At 43.1% G+C, this 19108-nt stretch overlaps 1 protein-coding gene and 1 pseudogene across 1 annotated transcript in view; one reads left to right on the top strand and one right to left on the bottom strand.

Moving 5' to 3' along the window:
- The first annotated feature begins 2282 nt into the window (after positions 1-2282).
- The window catches only part of LOC126355609 (5-hydroxytryptamine receptor 1-like), a 569460-nt gene continuing 552634 nt past the window's right edge, over positions 2283-19108 (top strand). The window contains exons 1-2 of the mRNA XM_050005971.1: positions 2283-2308; positions 2460-3381. Of these exons, the coding sequence (XP_049861928.1) occupies positions 2283-2308; positions 2460-3381 (948 nt within the window). The remainder of the gene's footprint in view (positions 2309-2459; positions 3382-19108) is intronic.
- Positions 15216-15333, bottom strand: LOC126356699 (5S ribosomal RNA; annotated as a pseudogene).

Below are 19108 nucleotides of genomic sequence, written 5' to 3' on the forward strand. Positions count from 1 at the left end.
CTCAAGTGCCACAACGTACACAATATAGCGACAGGAGTTGTGAGAAGTCACGTTCCAAAACCGTTATCTTGAGAGTTATAGACGTCCAAACAGGCATCAACCTATGCGTCGTTTCGATAAGGAAACACCAAATACCACTACAGTGGAGAAGTCAGGAGTTACAGTATAGATAACTCATTTGCAGAAATGATAGAGAGGTGACTTTTTGGCAGTGCTGTCAAGATTCCGCCGAACCTTTACTGCGTGTGTAAATAACATCCTAGACTAAAATATTTTATTATCAAAAGCAAGTACATTGTTACAAATTTACGCTTAATGCGCCAAATATTTTTTCAAATACTAATAGAGATTTAAAGTAATTCTGTCACGCTTGTTCGTTTATGCCGAACACGTCTGATATCTTTCGAAAGCGTAACATTTCTAAATCTGTTTAGCATCGGTAGACAACTACATCATTCAAAAAACTCAGTGAGGTGTACCGACTCACACGCAAAGCTTCACTGATTAATGAACGACTCCGTTAGCGACCTCCCTCGTGCTCTGAAAAATAGGTTTGTGAATACATGAAACACACACCAAGCGTGTACTAGTATGATACCGAAGATACACATACATACTAATATTAATTGGCTTATACAACTGTTAACAGAAAAACCTAAGAGTATGATATATTACGAAATATCGTTAGCAAGAGACATAAGTGAAGTGGTGCTGAGGAATAACCTAGAGGAATGAAATACTACACCGCATGTAAATCACATCGTGCTGGCGCCTTATGAGATGCCAGTTCAGTTATCCGTAACATAGTTTCGATATTTTGAAGTATTCTTCTCTGTGTAAGATACTGTGAAAACAAATTCGACTGTAGAGTTGTTACTGAATAAATTTAGGTTTAAACTCGTTAGGAACCTGTAAATAACACAGTTCCCTACGAATCTGGTTGTGCTTGTGTATAATAAACACCACGCGGTAAAGTTTCTTCTCTTGTCGAGTCTGTGACAAATAGGTAAGACTGATATCGTTCACATTGGGACTGAACGAGACGTATGTGGTAAATGTGCAGTTGTTACGTTGAGCGACAGTGTTGGTGCTATTACTGTGGGCCTTAAACACTGAAACAGGTCTATAGAGAACACAGTACTAAGGGAGACTGGTAGTTTCTGTCGGTATTAAAGAAAACACTTTTGTTTCCACATAAGACAAAGAAAGATTCGGATGAGATCTTAAGTATGAGGAAGCAGCTTCTCAGCCCGAAAGGTGAGACATTCTGTAGATAAGCAGCACACAACAGTTTTGTAAACAGTTGGTATCAGATGGTCAAATCGTGCGATATTTTTGAGTCTATTGGAGAGATGACATGAATGATGGATACTGTTAGAAGCATTGATTAGAGTTCTAATCAGTTCATTTCTGCAGAGGAAATGAACTTCTGTAGCGGAAAGACATTTAAGAGCTGAAAGACGTCCTCCTAATCAAAGCTGTTTAGTTTTGACTGTAAATAGTGAGCAATAAGTTTTCTACACTGTGTGAGACTATCGGGGACAACTGATGGCCGACATTTAGTTAAAAAAAAATTGTGTAGAACAATAGGAGACGATTAATAGATCACGATATACATGTACATTGCTGTAAACGGGACCGAAATAAGTTGAGTGTGAATTCAGGATTCAGTGAACGACTGTCGCAGAGCAAAACAGCAAAGATTAACATTTAAATAACACCGTAAAAGAGGATTGCACAGTGTAGTGACTGAAGGTTCCTCTGGATAGCAGAGAGACAATCAGTAATTTTGCTTATCACCAGTGCCGGATAAGAGTGATACGGCAATATTGCAACCATTAAGTGGGTGTGGTTTCTTTTGAGCGGCAGTGGTGGTACAACCGGCGATATATCACGTAAAACGTGCCGGAAAAGATACGGACTGTGAGGCTATTGTGGTCATTTGGTCGCTGAAGTTGACAGACAGTCGGCGATTTCGCGACTGAGACGTTCGGCAAAGGAGTGATCCACAGTGTAGGACTACTGGAACCATTTGGTGCCCAAACATACTTTTAGAGGATAACTGCACAGAAATTTAGCTTGCGATAAGTTTCGGATAGTGATAGAAGGTGTGAGGCCTGGAACTTAGTGGTGATTGAGGATCGGTCTGATAGTTGTTGGAGAATCGTCCCTTTCGCATACGAGGGCAGTGTAGGAGTGATAAGCAGTGGAAGGCTGTGGGAACGTAGCAGTGTCTGACGTTTCACCTGCGACCATAGACGAGAGCAGCGGATCTCGGGGGCATGGTGAGGGAGGGCAGGCGGCGCCAGTGAGCGCGGTCGCATGGAGGCGCCCGCCGGCGTGGCCGCCGCTACAGCAGCCGCCGCCGCCGCCGCCGCAGCCGCAGCAGCAGCCGCCTCCGGCGCCGGCGCCGGCGCCGCCTCCAGCAACTCGAGCGCCAACGCGAGCAGCGCGGGCAGCGGCGGCGGCGGCGGCCCGCCGCCCGACGAGTCGTGGTTCCCGGGCCCGCGCTCGCCCTACACGCCGGCCGAGGCGGTGCTCATCGCGCTCGTGCTGCTCTGCGTCATCGTGGGCACCGTCGTGGGCAACGTGCTCGTCTGCGTGGCCGTGTGCCTGGTGCGCAAGCTGCGCCGCCCCTGCAACTACCTGCTGGTCTCGCTGGCCGTCTCCGACCTGTGCGTCGCGCTGCTCGTCATGCCGATGGCGCTGCTGTCGGAGATCTTCGGCGTGTGGAGCTTCGGCCCCGTCGCCTGCGACCTGTGGGTCTCGTTCGACGTGCTCTCGTGCACCGCGTCCATCCTCAACCTGTGCATGATCAGCGTGGACCGCTACTACGCCATCACGAAGCCGCTCGAGTACGGCGTGCGGCGGACGCCGCGCCGGATGGTGGCCAGCGTGGCGCTGGTGTGGCTGGGCGCCGCCTGCATCAGCCTGCCGCCGCTGCTCATCCTGGGCAACGAGCACGAGGACCCGCACGGGCTGCCGCAGTGCCAGGTGTGCCAGAACTTCGCCTACCAGATCTACGCCACGCTCGGCTCCTTCTACATCCCGCTCAGCGTCATGATCGTCGTCTACTACAAGATCTTCCGCGCGGCGCGCAAGATCGTGCTGGAGGAGCGGCGCGCCCAGTCGCACCTGCGGGCGCACTCCTACCTCGAGATCAGCGTCGGCAACGGCGGCGGCCCGCCGGAGACGCGGCTCGCAGCCTCGACGACGACGGCGGAGGCGGACCCGGCGGCGGCGGCGGCGGCGGCGGCGGTCGACGGCGCCGCCAACGGCAACGGCGCCACCCCCGCCGCCGACGAGCAGTCGTCGTCGCCGGCGGTGAGGGCGCAGCACCAGCAGCAGCACCGGCCCAGCACCACCAGCACCAACACCACCGTGAGTACCAACAGGTGGTCCACCGCCGGCACCCAGCTACACCGCGCCTATCTTTCCCTTCTGAAGCAACATTGATGCCTTCACAACAGGGGTCATTACGCACTAGTTGTCTAAAATGTCTCATTTATTTAACACCACCTTCCACGGCCATTTTTACAGTCAAACATTATATGAAGCTATAATGTTACTTATAATCCGTCTTGATTGCCAATTTTTTTATTCATATGACCGGTTTCGTTTCATTCAGATCCACCTTCAGACCAGATATTTCAGTTACAGGAGTAACCCGTCCAAATCCACCAAATTTCACTTTTTTTATGTGACGCAGCATGTGAAAGTGCTGGATTTGGATGTGTCACTCCTGCACAGCTACACCGCGCGTATCATAGCCTTCTGAAACAACATTGATGCCTTCAGAACAGGGGTCATTTCGCACTAGTTGTCTAAAATGTCTCATTTATTTAACACCCCCTTCCACGGCCATTTTTACAGTCAAACATTATATGAAGCTAAAATGTTACTTATAATCCGTCTTGATTGCCAATTTTTTTATTCATATGACTGGTTTCGGTTCATTCAGCACCATATTCAGATCTGATATTTCAGTTACAAGAGTAACCCGTCGAAATCCACTAAATTTCACTTTTTTTATGTGACGCAGCATGTGAAAGTGCTGGATTTGGACGTGTCACTCCTGCACAGCTACACCGCGCGTATCATAGCCTTCTGAAACAACATTGATGCCTTCAGAACAGGGGTCATTACGCACTAGTTGTCTAAAATGTCTGATTTATTTAATACCACCTTCCGCGGCCATTTTCACAGTCAGTAAACACCGCAAACCTTATACGAGCTTATATTGTTACTTATAATCCGTCTTGATTAGAAATTCTTGATTCATATGACCGGTTTCGGTTCATTCAGAACCATATTCAGATCTGATATTTCAGTTACAGCAGTAACCCGTCCAAATCCAGCAACTTTCATTTTTTTTAATGTGACGCAGCATGTGAAAGTGCTGGATTTCGACGGGTTACTCCTGTCACTGAAATATCAGATCTGAAGATGGTTCTAAATGAAGCGAAACCGGTCTTATGAATAAAAAATTTACAATCGAGACGGATTATAAGTAACACTAAAAAATCACTTATTGCTGTTATCCCATCAGCATTATGTCTGTTTTTGCAAAATTTATATGAAGTACCATAAGATCATATCCTGGCAGTATAAGCCTGAAAGCGGCCTTCTTGGTACAACAAAAATATCTGCCATCACCATTTCGTGGTCCTGTAAGCAACTGTGTAAATATTAACTTTAATTTTAATAATTAACAGCCTCAGCTGCACAGTTTACCTAGAATTTACCTAGGTTTCATTCGGGATGACCCACACTTCTTCAGAATAACAGTAACTACCGTCTGTCCATAGTGGACATCGTCAAACTAAAACTAAAAATCTATAAATCATCGTCAGACTATAAAAATTATCTGGAACTGCCTCTGCCCACTTCATGAACACGATGCGGCAGCCACTAGTTCAAAAAATGGCTGTCAGCACTTTAGGACTTAACATCTCTGGTCATCAGGCCCCTATACCTCAGAACTAATCTAAAGACATCACACACATCCATGCCCGAGGCAGGATTCGAACCTGCGACCGTAGCCGTCACGCTGTTCCAGACTGAACCGCCTAGAACCGCACGCTCACACCGGCCGGCGCAGCCACTAGTGCTGTGGACAGACGGTAGTTCCTGTTATTCTGAAGAAGGTTGAATCATCCCGACTGAAACCTAGGTAAATTGTAGGTAAACGGTGCAACTGAGGCTATTAAAAACTAAAATTAAAATTAAAAATGTCTACACTGCGATCTCGGTGCACAAAGTGTGTTCAACCACGGTGAATAGAACTCCTCTGTGACCGCATTGTCAATGTGTAAAATTTCCGGCGTTTCGGCGACTATTGCAAGCGGCCTTCCTCGGGGTCTAGACGTCTAACACCCCTCCTCCTCATCCTCAATCGTCTGTCAGAATTTCTTAACAGCCTCTGCTGCCGGTGTATAAGAACCAAACTTTCCTTTCCCACTTGCAATAGTGGCTGAAACGTCGGACGTTTTACGTATTGACAATGTAGTCACCGTCTCAGAAGAGTCTTATTGACTGTGAATGAACACACTTTACGCAGCAGAAGAATTGTATTAACTTACCACTAACAGTTTCGGGACTACACGGTCGTATTATCTACTCCTATAAAGCAACGAAAGAAAAATCATTCTTTCGCACTGCTGCAACACAAAAATGCACTAATATAAAACTGTCTTTTGTGCCGCATACCGAATTCAATAGCCATCAACCGCTAAAAACTGTATAACGTTGTTCCGTATACAGAGATATTCAGCTGCCCCTACTGATGTCATTTTCTGCGACCAGCAAGGTGATACCTTGCCTTTAAGATCCATGAACGAGATTTTCTTATTATCTCGCTTGCCATGCACCAATTATTAGTCTTACTTAAAAACATGAACACAACGGTTTTGTAAGAAATTTAATGTAGTTAAATTTCCTGCTGGGATACGTTACCGCTAGAGGTCGTAGTTTTCGAGTTATTCGAGAAAAACATACAAAAGTCCCCTTCAAATGCACTTCCACTCCCACACTCAGACTCCAGCCGTCAGGATGTCTATTATATTGTTCATAGCACACATTCCTACCACCGTACAAATGCACCAGTTGTTTTCCACGTTCGACTTTCTTTCATAGACTGACCTTATTACGCTATCACCTTAGTTGAGCACTTACAAACTGGAAAACTGACGTTTGTGTAAATTTTACGCAAACGTTTTCTGAATTTTAACTGCATAAAATAAACAATTAAATTGTTGTACTCGTCAGGCCTTCGGACTCCAAAATTACTGTGGTTGTAGGGGTTTAGTTTGGATCGATCAGTCAACGTAATTAGTTTTAGCGTAATGTTTACAAAGTCGTTTTCCTCCATTACCTTCAAGAGCACGTTTAAATCAATAACGTTAACAAAATAGCGATTATGTTGTTTACTTAACAGCCCAATTAATAGAGACTAAAAATGGTCGAACTTCGGTGATAGTTCGTGTAGTCGGTGATTTTTGTACAGTGGTAGGAAGGAGGAATGCCACGAAAACATACTAGAAATCCTGAGTGGGGAGGGATGAATGTGGAGGTAGAGGTGCATTGAAGGTTACTTTTGTTCATTTCTCTTGAATAAATAGAAAATCGTGACCTCCAAAGGAAACATGTCCCAGTACAATATGAAATGTATACTAAATTTCGTACAAAAATGGTCGCGTTCATGTTTCCAGTATGACTAATAACTTTAGCATAAAGGGCAAGAGAATATGAAAATCTTTGGCGTTGTTTTTGAAGGCCAGATTGAACTTTGCTGGTTGCATAAACAACATCGGAGGAGCTGTTGAAATACACTCCATACGAAACAACATCGTATATCTTTTGCTATGTGCGGGCAGTTGACTTTAGTGTACGGCACAACAGACAGGTTAGCAAAACATGCGTGCTATTTTATGTAGCAATGCGAAGTAAAGATTTGTGTTTTCTTGACACCTTCCTTTACGCTGCCATTCCGTACAGATTCTTAAGGCAGTTCTACGATGGCTCACAACAGATAATGATGCTTTTGTCCATGTTTCTCTTGCTACTCGGGGCAAGGATCAGCGAAAGGGACGTATCCAGGATGTGTCAAGTGAGGGAGAGGGGATGGGGGTGAGAGCGGTAAGGCAGCAGCTACACCCTTAGCAAAATCTTCTTCCCGAACCGAGCTCGTATTCTGCTCCGACACGTAGACAAAAATATCAGTGGTATATAGTTTTAAATCACTAGCAAGTTAACCCATAATCGTCTTTTGTGAAATCCCAAGCTATTTCGCGATTCACAACAAAATTAAAATAAGTTGCTCCCCGCTAGCTGAAACGCTTCCTACACTCCTGAGCATATTTCGTTTAAAAGTACCGTTGATTTCAGTTAAATATTTGCGTAGGGTGTTGCATTGCCTAAATCGATTTCTTATTATCAGTAGCCAGTAATAAATAGGTGGGATCCACACACGAGCATTACTAAATCTTTTGACGCTGCCTTAGGCCACAAATTAACTATGGGCTATTGAAAATGAAATCATTTAGATTACAACATCTTTTCTACCGCACTATCAGTACTTTTTGTTTCGATCTTAAACCTGGGTAGTAGTGATTATTAAGTACCAGTACTTATTTAAACGGCCACGTGGCAACATAGTAGTTCTTTATATGGGCAGAAGTCGAAACCAGTTTGGTCGTCGAAATATTTTACGAATTTAACTTCAGTAATCTCTAATGTTGTCAAGAATGCATTGTTCACATTTTTCCGATAAGCAGTAGCTATTTTTGACTACAATAACGAATGCGCCTTGATTATGTAACTAATAAATCAGTATTACTAAACCTCCATCAATATATTTGTGCACATTTGGAACATTCACGTTATAGACTGTAAAGTCCCTTTCCCTCTTGACGCATAGAGTCCCAAGTTTCACAATATTCACAGTCCGGACATAAAATGTCCACTTCGCAGCCCTGTACATGTACCTCTACATTTAGCACTAATACCATTGTGAATAATCGTCAATAGATGGTTCTTAAACAACTGCTCCTACTCTTACTACACTGCTCGTATCATTTCCTTCTTACACAACACAATGCATTTTTCAGACATGTAAATTACGCGATAGATATTTAGAAGTTTATGATAGATACAAAAGCCGAGAACATCTTTACCATACGTCCTGAAAAATGATTCTGTCAGATTGACACTGTCAGCCTTTCGCATTAAGTGAATGTTTTTAATGTACTACCAGCTTCTACCTGTAACACTAAAACATGCCACGAAACTTCATGTTTTCGCACATGCATAACTTATCATTCTCTCGATAATGAAAATTGTCTCAGGTTCATACTAAGAAAACAAATAGCTTCAGATCTAAATCGCTTAAATTATACATGAAAATTTAATTACTTTGTAACATATGGCACGATGTCACTAAACAGCTTGATTTGAAAAGCCGTATCCACAGTACAGTTCCCCCTTAACATAGCGTGGCATAATGTTACGAAATACAAAGTCTGTACAACAGAATTGTTTCTCGTCTACCTTGCAGTGTCGGTCACTGACCTCAATATGACTTTCTATACACATAAAGCTATCATTTCCAATACAAAAAAATGAAGAAATCGATCGCCAGACGAATTACAAAAGAGCGATAGGTATTTTGACATCTGTGTTCCTGCAAAACGTTGTAATGTGACCAGCACAGACGTACTTCATGAGCTTTGCGGCTGCCTCAAAAACGTGTCGTCAAACGAAAAATAGTTTTAAAAAATGTGAAAAACAAAAAGAAGCCTAACATCCATCTCACAAGTATCGGAACTTTGTCAATTACAGCAATAGCATCGTCCTACGTTTTTTACACAGCAGATACACATAAACAAATAAAGTTTCGCTGTAATGAAATATGTTGGGATAACTATATCACTGTGTTTCTAGAAACATAACGACGATGATCATATTTCTTCCAAACACGGGTACGACTTTTAACAATCCAGAATGACTGAAGTTTTTACAATCATAGGTACTGAAGCAAATTTACGCTTTTTGCACCAAAGGTCATGATTTCACAGTAATTTATAATGAGCGAAGAACAGTGCTGCTCGTTGAGAACCTCGGAACATAGTGGATCTGACGCAGGCAGCTCACTCGACAACAACGCTTTAAACGCGAAGCTGATACTCCCTTCCCGGGAAATGAGAAATTGATCCCCATACATAACACAATAACATATTGCGTATTTTGACAAACCGATGGGGAACAGCTGTTCACTCGGTTTAGCAGTGCGGTGTATCTAATCTGCCACTGTAAAATTTTTCGCAACACAATAACACACGCGAACTAGTGTGAAACTAATATTTTCTTTCCGAGAGTTGGTAAATGATAGTGCAGTCATATATCGGTGTTACAGAGTTACACGCTAAGAAGAATATTAACAGCGCCGCTCACCTGTTGTCACCGAACACTACTGCCGATTTATAGTGGAAGACTGAACAAAAAAATCACTCATAATTTCTATTAAATTCTGTGTATGATACTTATTTAAAACAAGGAAACTATTGCTTCGTGTGAATAGTTAAATCGCTAGAGATACAAAGCGACGTCACATGAGAAACATATACTGCTAACAGAAAACGTACGGTATAGCATTGGTGTTACTGTATGTTGCTTTCTTACCTGCTATTGAAAATATGGAATGGCTCAGCATTCTTTTACCAAGTAAGTGATCTTGATAAGCTCTGTAATCTGTTAATCGCATCTGTCAACGTTCTCCATCTGTTATTGCTTGTACGAAACACTAACGGAAGTAAAAGAAGTAATGAGACTCTGAATTTATTACAACTATCATCGCTAAAGAAATTCTGAAGCAATGACATTCTGTCTTTGTGTGTAGCGCAGAGATTTGCAGATATTACTGAAATCGATGTAGCAGACTGTTTGAAACAGGACATCTGTTTTCTTGAGATGCAATAGGAAGTATTCAGCACACGCAACCACATGCAGGGTGACATTTATTGAACAACATGAAATAAAATCGTCACAACTTCTGAACGTTTGCCGCCAGGACGTTCAAACTGCACCATTGGCAGCGGGATTTGATGGGAATTACAGTAGTATGCAGTGTATGGTATGGTTTAGCGACGAAGCCCACTGTCATTTGGGTTGGTTCGTCAATGAGCAAAATTGGAGAATTTGGGGAACTGAGAATCCTCATTTCGCTATCGAGAGGTCTCTTCACCATCAACGGGTGGCTGTATGGCATGCGATATTCCTTTGTAGCACAGTGACTACCGAACGGTTCTCGAAGGTTTAGGAAGGTGATTTCATCCCCATTGTCCAAAGTCACCCTGATTTCGATTAGATGTGGTTCATGCAAGGCGGAGCTCGACCCCATCGAAGCAGGAGAGTATTTGATGTCCTGGCCTGGATGAGCACTCTGAGGACTGATTTCTGGCTTTGGCGTAGGAGCCCAGTGGCATAAACATCGATTGGCCGCCATGTTTTTCGCATCTGGACACAAGCGACTCCTTTTTCAGGATTTATATTAAAAAAAGGTGTTCAGCAATAACCCGAAAACCACTGATGAACTGGAAACAGCCATTCAGGAAGTCATCGACAGCACCGATGTTCCACAAATTCAGCGGGCACCCACAATTTTGTTATTCGTCTGCGCCACATCAATGGTTGCAGGCATACCGAACATGTCATAACCTAAATCGGAGTGTCTTTAGTGTCGTTTACATGTTGAATGAAGGGTGTGCACGTCTTAGTTTGTAACTAATTTACCTTTTTTTCACATACTTCAATAATTGTCAATCTGTAACAGAAAGCTTATCAGCACCTTACACACATTAAAAGAAACGAAAAAAAATAATATTCGGCGCAAAGTGCAGTAATTTGTGATTACGAATTAATTAAACGCTCTGCTAATGCCTACAAAAACCCACTCGCCGGCGGCAATAAGTTAAGACGAAAAAAAATCTTTTATTTTTCATTGACACGTGTTCACGTATCATAACTCTAATGATGTCATTCCTCTTTTGCGTTCTCAATGAAATTTAAGCTGTTACGAAGCAGTGTCAATGAGAACTATTTTGACTGCCAGAAAAGGTTCTCGTTTTTTGTTTCAATTTTAGAAACACCTTTCATCATTCGCACTTGCAAATGACCGAAAAATAATACATCTACCCTTCCATGTTCCAAAGCCGTAAGTACAAGATTGTGGCATTTGTGCATTTAGACTAAAAAGAAAGATCGTACAACACGCATTAGAGAATAGTGTCAATTTAATTTGTTGTATACTTATAATATCATATATATATATATATATATATATATATATATATATATATATATATATATATATATATTCAAGAACTTAATGGAAGAACTACAGTCTATTCAGTACCATTATTCGGTTAGATGCGTTGCGGATTTCCGTCTTACTCTACGTTATAAACTTACAACAGTATGACTTTCGAGATGTTCGTTGCTACGTCTCTTATTTAGAAACTAAACTCTGCCTTCTTACTGTAACTTCATTGATTCAATACAGCGCGCATACATAATAAAAGACCTAATTCTTCATGATGGTCGTCCTTTGCCAAACATCTTTCCTTCTTTTGTAGAAACGGCACGTTATGAGAAATTCAAGAAGACAGAAAGTACTGCAGTATTTTCTTAGTTATATAGCGGTTAAAGCAAAGTAAAAAACACCTTTATAAGATAACTTATGGTCGATGTACTGCAGGGGAACGCTGTGTTTCAAAATATGTACATATCCTAGTGCATTCTTATTAGACTTCAGAAATATTCCGGAGTGCTTCAGATGTCTACGGAATGAAGAAAGTTGTGTGCAGCGTCGAGATAATTTTTTAAAAATTTCTTTTGGATAAAGTATGGCGTCTCTTCGCCCCTCTTCCTCATTACTAAGTGTTAGAGGAACACCTTGCTCTACAGCAGGATACACTTCCGAAACTACGACAACTTTTTGACCCATACTGCATTGGGCTTTCGCAATACACCCCGAGTGTTAACTTAGAAATGGTGAACGAAGTCTGAGACCACCTAGAACTCGGATTCACCCCTTAAGACCCGATGATGATACCTAATACAATGAAAACACGCTGTCTGAAATTTGAACGTAACATAGGATCCTGAAGTGGGGAACAGGTATAAAATTAATTAGTAACTGTAGTTAAAAAACAGCTGATACCGAAAATGCGATGAAGGGAATACTTCTTTCTAAATAAGCTAATGATTTATTAGAGAAGTTCGTCCTCATACACAAGAAAACCAAGAGATTGACAGTACGATACTAACATGAGAGAGACTTTAAACTTACTGGCAGATTAAAACTGCATGCCGGACCGAGACTCGAACTCGGGACCAGTGCCTTTCGCGGACATGTGCTCTACCAACTGAGCTACCCAAGCACGACTAACGCCCCGTCCTCACAGCCTCACTTCTGCCACTACCTCGTCTCCTACGTTCCAAACTTTACAGAAGCACTCCAGCGAACCTTGCAGAACTAGCACTCCTGAAAGAAAGGATATTGCGGAGGTATGGCTTAGCCTCAGACTGTGGGATGTTTCCAGAATGAGATTTTCACTCTGCAGCGGAGTGTGCGCTGATATGAAATCTCCGCAATATCCTTTCTTTCAGTAGTCCTGCAAGGTTCACAGGAGAGCTTCTGTAAAGTTTGGAACGTAGGAGACGAGGTTCTGGCAGATATAAGGCTGTGAGGACGGGGCGTGAGTCGTGCTTGGGTAGCTAATTTGGTAGAGCACGTGTCCGCGAAAGGCTAAGGTCCTGAGTTCGAGTCGCGGTCCGGCACACAGTTTTAATCTGGCAGTATGTTTCATAGCAGCGCACACTCCGCTGCCGAGTGAAAATCTCATTCATGACAGAGACTTAATCAGCAGAAGTATGATGTCCAGGGTGGGATAATGGATTCAAACTGTAGATTACCTCAATGATGTGAATAAAACCCATGATTCTGAATTTTGCTATGTGGTGGCTGGTGTTCGGACTAAAATGCAAAGAACTCATTTTTGTAACTAGAATCAAACTGCACTGCGGCGTCGGTGCTCGGCAATGTCTTGTCTTCTTGGCGGACGTGAATATGTGGGTCAGCACGAGATCTGCACCAGCCCAGAATCTGCGGATCGCGCTATGTTGTCGGTGCGATGGTCCGGTGCAGAACAGCAGATTGGTCGCTCCACAGCTAGAGCCTCTGAGGAGACCGATTGAAGAGAGCTTAACCATGTGTCCCTGCACCACACATCCCCGTTTGCCGCGGCATGGCAGCAAACACCAATCATGTTAAATGATATTTACTTTTGTCGAGATTCATAAAACTGTAATGTTACATACAATGTTAAATAATTTCACAGGACGGAATATATCAAGGGGCACTCAGGACACTCTCTCCTCTCACAGTTTGTTGCGGAAATTCCCGTCTGGTACCAAGAGTGACAGGCGAATCAGAGTATTGTTCATGCAAGTTGGAATTTCCAACACGCCAAGCGAACGAGGCGGTAGCTCCACCGAGTCCCGCTCCCACAGCAGTAGACCTGGCTTCTTCGAGAACAGTGAGTTCTCTCCAGATGGTACCAGGTGGCGGACCAGCCCTTGAGGCTCAAAGGCGCTTTCCGGGCACCGGACACTATCGTGTGCCAGAACACAGAAAATCCCGCCCTTCTTTGAGTGACACTAGGGTCCCACAAGTCGTACTCGGGTGTCTACATCACCCGCATAAGCCAAGGACTTTATGCTCTGAGTGGCGAGCGGACTGCTCCGTTATTCCCAGTGTTGTAGCCCTCAGACATTCGCCATCTTCTGGGGAAACAGACTGCAAGGTTCCCATGTAGTCCTTTGGTCAAAGTGAATAACCCCTGCACCCGCTGTCAAATGCAATACTCAGAATCAAGTAAGATAAATAGAATTAAATAAAGTGACGAGAATCCTGTGTTCCACTTATCTCCAATCATGACAAGGCGCGGGTAGTGTTAGCTTATCAGTGGAAGGAGGCAAGCTTGTAACCCCTCACCTTAAGCATCCACTCATGTATCGAAGAACTGATAATGTCATACCTTGATCAGTAGCAAGTTGGTCAATGTTTCCAGAGGGTAAATTTGATTATTTGGCTCATTAGGAGAAATTAGTATGTGGAGATACTGATTGATTCCATGTACTTAGATTGAAGTGGCGAGTGAAAATTTGCACCAAGGCCAGGAATCGAACCCGTTTCTCCTGCATTTTAAAATGGTTCAAATGGTTCTGAGCAGTATGGGACTTAACAGCAGTGGTCATCAGTCCCCTAGAACTTAGAACTACTTAAACCTAACTAACCTAAGGACATCACACACATCCATGCCCGAGACAGGATTCGATACTGCGACCGTAACAGTCGCGCGGTTCCGGACTGCGCGCCTAGAACCGCGAGACCACCGCGGTCGGCCCTGCTTTTTAGAAAGGCACCCTTGCAGAGTGGTCCATAACAGTGCACTGATTACCCTGGCACGCTTCCCTCCTTGATCTAGATTCTCACTGCCGCCCCAGTCTACTTTAAATTCCACTTTACACACGAAGAGACTGAGACAGCAGTGAGGATTTGGATCAAAGAGGGAGGCATACCATGGTAATCGGTGGACTTGTGCGGACTACTGTGAAAAGATGACTTAGAGGCTGGTGGACCTGCAGAGTACGAAGGAGACCGGGTGCAATTCCCGGCCTTGGTACAAATTTTCTCACGCCGCTTCAGTCTATATCCATCAAATCATATCTATATGAGACCAGCGAAGTCTCTGATATTGTGTCATTTCCTCTGATTTTTTCCCACTGAGCAAAAATGCAGCAAAGCGTATCATAGCTTCCCTTAAATTTCCCAGGAAGAATGCTCCTTGACTATTTGAGAACTACATGGGTTCATTATATTCCTACTTCGAGCCATTCACGTCAGTGTGAATTAATTCGCATCTTGTCTTGACACATTATTATTTTGCATAAAACCACGCTGTCTACAGGCCACAAGTGACCCATCTGGACCATACGACCGCCGTGTCATCCTCAGAGGAGGGTGCGGATAGGAGGGGCGCGGGGTCAGCACACTGCTCGCCCGGTCGTAATGACGGTATTCTCGACCGAAGCCGCTACTATTCGGTCGAGCAGCTCCTCAATTGGCATTTGGAGGTTGCGTGCACCCCGAAAAATGGCAACAGCGCATGGCGGCCTGGATGGTCACCCATCCAAGTGCCAACCACGCCCGACAGCTCTTAACTTCGGTGATCTCACGAGAACCGGTGTATCCACTGCGGCAGGGCCGTTGCCCCATTATTTTGCATAAACTAAAGTTATTTGAAAATTCGTTATGATATGCTTATAAAATATTTCCCATTGCACCCAAAGCTTAACGGGATGGTGGATCTGTTATGACGCTAGATCAGAGAATGATAACTCTTTTGAAGGCAGTTTACCTCCAAGTCACAATCAACAGCTTTGAGTCGGATTAGCTCCCTTAACTAGAACAACTGAAAAATTAATTTTGTTATTGTCGCTTGCTGTGACTAAAGCAGCTTCAAAATTATGTTTATGTGTAGCGGCAGTCATGGTAGTAGGTCTACATTAAGTGGAGCGCGAAAAACTACGAAAGACGTATCTACCAGGCCATAACCTCGCGTATTTTTCCCATGTCGATTGTCAAAGTTGTCGGGATTAAAAAAATTTCTTTCTCGTTTCTGATTTTGCATAGCTCGAAAATACTTGAACAGAGTAACAGATCAGTCTACACTTTCATTTAGGGCCTACAAGACATACTTGAGAAAAGCAATTTGGTAAAAGGCGCCTCGTTGTTGTTGTGGTCTTCAGTCCTGAGACTGGTTTGATGCAGCTCTCCATGCTACTCTATCCTGTGCAAGCTTCTTCGTCTCCCATTACCTACTTCAACCTATATCCTTCTGAATCTCATTAGTGTAGTCATCTCTTGGTCTCCCTCTACGATTTTTACCCTCCACGCTGCCCTCCAATACTAAATCGGTGATCCCTTTATGCCTCAGAACATGTCCTACCAACCGCTCCCTTCTTCTGGTCAAGTTGTGCCACAAACTTCTCTTCTCCCCAATCCTATTCAATACTTCCTCATTAGTTAGGTGATCTACCCATCTAATCTTCAGCATTCTTCTGTAGCACCACATTTCGAAAGCTTCTATTCTCTTCTTGTCCAAACTATTTATCGTATACGTTTCACTTCCATACATGGCTACACTCCATACAAATACTGTCAGAAATGTCTTCCTGACACTTAAATCTATACTTGATGTTAACAAATTTCTCTTCTTCAGAAACGCTTTCCTTGCCATGGCCAGTATACATTTTATATCCTAACGCCTCGTTGTGCGTAACAAAATTTGTTCGAAACTACTGTGAAACATATTTAAATCGAAACTGAATGGTCCGAAGCATTTGTTTCGGTGTTTAAATGTATTTTTTTAAACAATTCAAGAGAGAAAAAAATTTCAAGACCTGTTTTTTCGATTTCGTAAAATTTTGCTTGTGTTTAGCACCTCAGTTTACTTTACGATATTTACTCTTGTAAGTACGTAAGGCTCTGAGCACTATGGGACTTAACATCTGATGTCCTCAGTCCCGTAGATCTTAGAACTACTTAAACCTAACTAACATAAGGACATCAGACACATCCATGCCCAAGGCAAGGTTCGAACCTGCGTCATAGCGGTCGCGCGGTTCCAGACTGAAGCGCCTAGAACCGCTCGGCCAAGAACATACGGTACACAGGAAGTGTACTGCACTATATTATTGTTACTTTAGAAAGAAAGTATGTAATGTTTTTAAACCTTGTTCTTTTCAGCACATATTCCCCCATTCTATGCCATCGATAGTAGGTAAATAAAGTTACAATGCCTTCATTTAAAAATAAAAAGCACGAACCATTCTGGCACTAAATCTACACCATCACTTTAATGTACGGGAGCATACGTAAACATCTTTTTCGATACACAGTTCGCCAACTTCGAGACACCTATCTCCAGACTCGAAAACTTACTTAAGTGACAGTGGCAGTACTCAAACAAACATGGAAACAGCACCTAGCAATGTTTACAGTGATCGATACACCGAAGACAAGAAGCCAATACAGCTGGATGGTGTCGCGGTTTTTCGTATGCGAAGTGCATTTCTTCCATGTTAAACGATTTTTGTTTCTTCGACAAAAGAAGTGAGAGATTAATCAGTAATTACTCAGGGCTGCAGTGATATTTTGTATCAACGAATTTTTTGTGCTTAACGTTTTCTGCTGTAACATACCATCAACGTAATAGCTGAAGTGTTTTCAACTGCTGAACGGAAATATTTTATGTGCATAATATGCAATTACCATTTTTTCCTCATATGACTTATATAGTTTCTGGTTGCTTCGTTTGTGATGGCGTTGCATTAGGGCAGCAGCGAGCAGCTGTGCGGCCCGCGAACTATCATGCTAGGGTCCTCTTGTGAGAGCAGCAAGTACACCGGCAAAAACACCAGCTTTAGAATTCCCATAGTCACGAAATGACAGCTGAGTTAGGCAACACTCAAGTGGTGTGTTGACAGTGGTTCTGCGTCCTCACAGCAAATGTATTTCGTTTCTCACGATGAGTGCACTGGTTGGAAATCCATGACAATAACGGAAAAAACTCCTTTTTTGAGTGATAATGCGTTTCCCTTTGTGCGAAGTCTCAATAACGTACTTAGTAAGTTAAGTAATTTTATACGTTACTCACAGCGTTATCGTAGTATCTTGTATTTCGTAGAACACGTCTCTCTTGAAATTGTTAGTCTTCTGATTTCCCTCTGTATACAAGTATTTTCACTTCTGCGTACTACATACAACATCTACATCTACATCTACATCTACATCCGTACTCCGCAAGCCACCTGACGGTGTGTGGCGGAGGGTACCCTGAGTACCTCTATCGGTTCTCCCTTCTATTCCAGTCTCGTATTGTACGTGGAAAGAAGGATTGTCGGTATGCTTCTGTGTGGGCTCTAATCTCTCTGATTTTATCCTCATGGTCTCTTCGCGAGATATACGTAGGAGGGAGCAATATACTGCTTGACTCTTCGGTGAAGGTATGTTCTCGAAACTTCAACAAAGGCCCGTACCGAGCTACTGAGCGTCTCTCCTGCAGAGTCTTCCACTGGAGTTTATATATCATCTCCGTAACGCTTTCGCAATTACTAAATGATCCTGTAACGAAGCGCGCTGCTCTCCGTTGGATCTTCTCTATCTCCTCCATCAACCCCACCTGGTGCGGATCCCACACTGCTGAGCAGTATTCAAGCATTGGGCGAACAAGCGTACTGTAACCTACTTCCTTTGTTGTCGGATTGCATTTCCTTAGGATTCTTCCAATGAATCTCAGTCTGGCATCTGCTTTACCGACGATTATAGATACTCTTCCTTACCTGTGATAATACTTGACTACAATGCATTTTCCCCTTTTAATGCATCTCCCATTACTGAATAACTAATCCTGAATTCGTTGTCGTATGTTCCACTAAACTGTCTCTTCTACTGAGAGACGTGTTCACAGACTTATTTCACCCTACAGCTTCTTGAACTATTCATCAGTTCAAACTTTACCAGTTCTCTTAATTCTCATATCCCTTAAAAGCATGGCATTTATAATGCTTCCCGTAAATTTATGGCTTTATCACAATTCCACTATTGAGATCGAAATACTATCGTTCCCCAACTGCTGTGTTTCAGAAACATATTTTTCGTTAGCAGATTTCTATTGAGGGAAATGTCTTTTCTCTCACTATACAGTATGAGACGATTTCTTTGTTTGAGCCGGTCGTCAGTCATGCTTCCTTGATGTTCTGTCCCTCTACAACTCTGACATTCCAAATTTTGTTGATTAAGAAACATTCATTTTCTTTCGACTTCTTCCCTTTATTTGCATTTTGAAAGTTACGCTGCTTTCATTAGATACTTCACTGCATAGAAAAAACCCAGGAATTTCTCTCTTTCTTGGGACAATATAGTCAGCAAGGCATTGGTATGTTTTGTGCACAAAATGCTCTTCCTGCTCAGACCCATCGTCTG

The sequence above is a fragment of the Schistocerca gregaria genome, chromosome 3 (assembly GCF_023897955.1).
Source record: "Schistocerca gregaria isolate iqSchGreg1 chromosome 3, iqSchGreg1.2, whole genome shotgun sequence".
NCBI classification, from domain to species: Eukaryota; Metazoa; Arthropoda; class Insecta; order Orthoptera; family Acrididae; genus Schistocerca; species Schistocerca gregaria.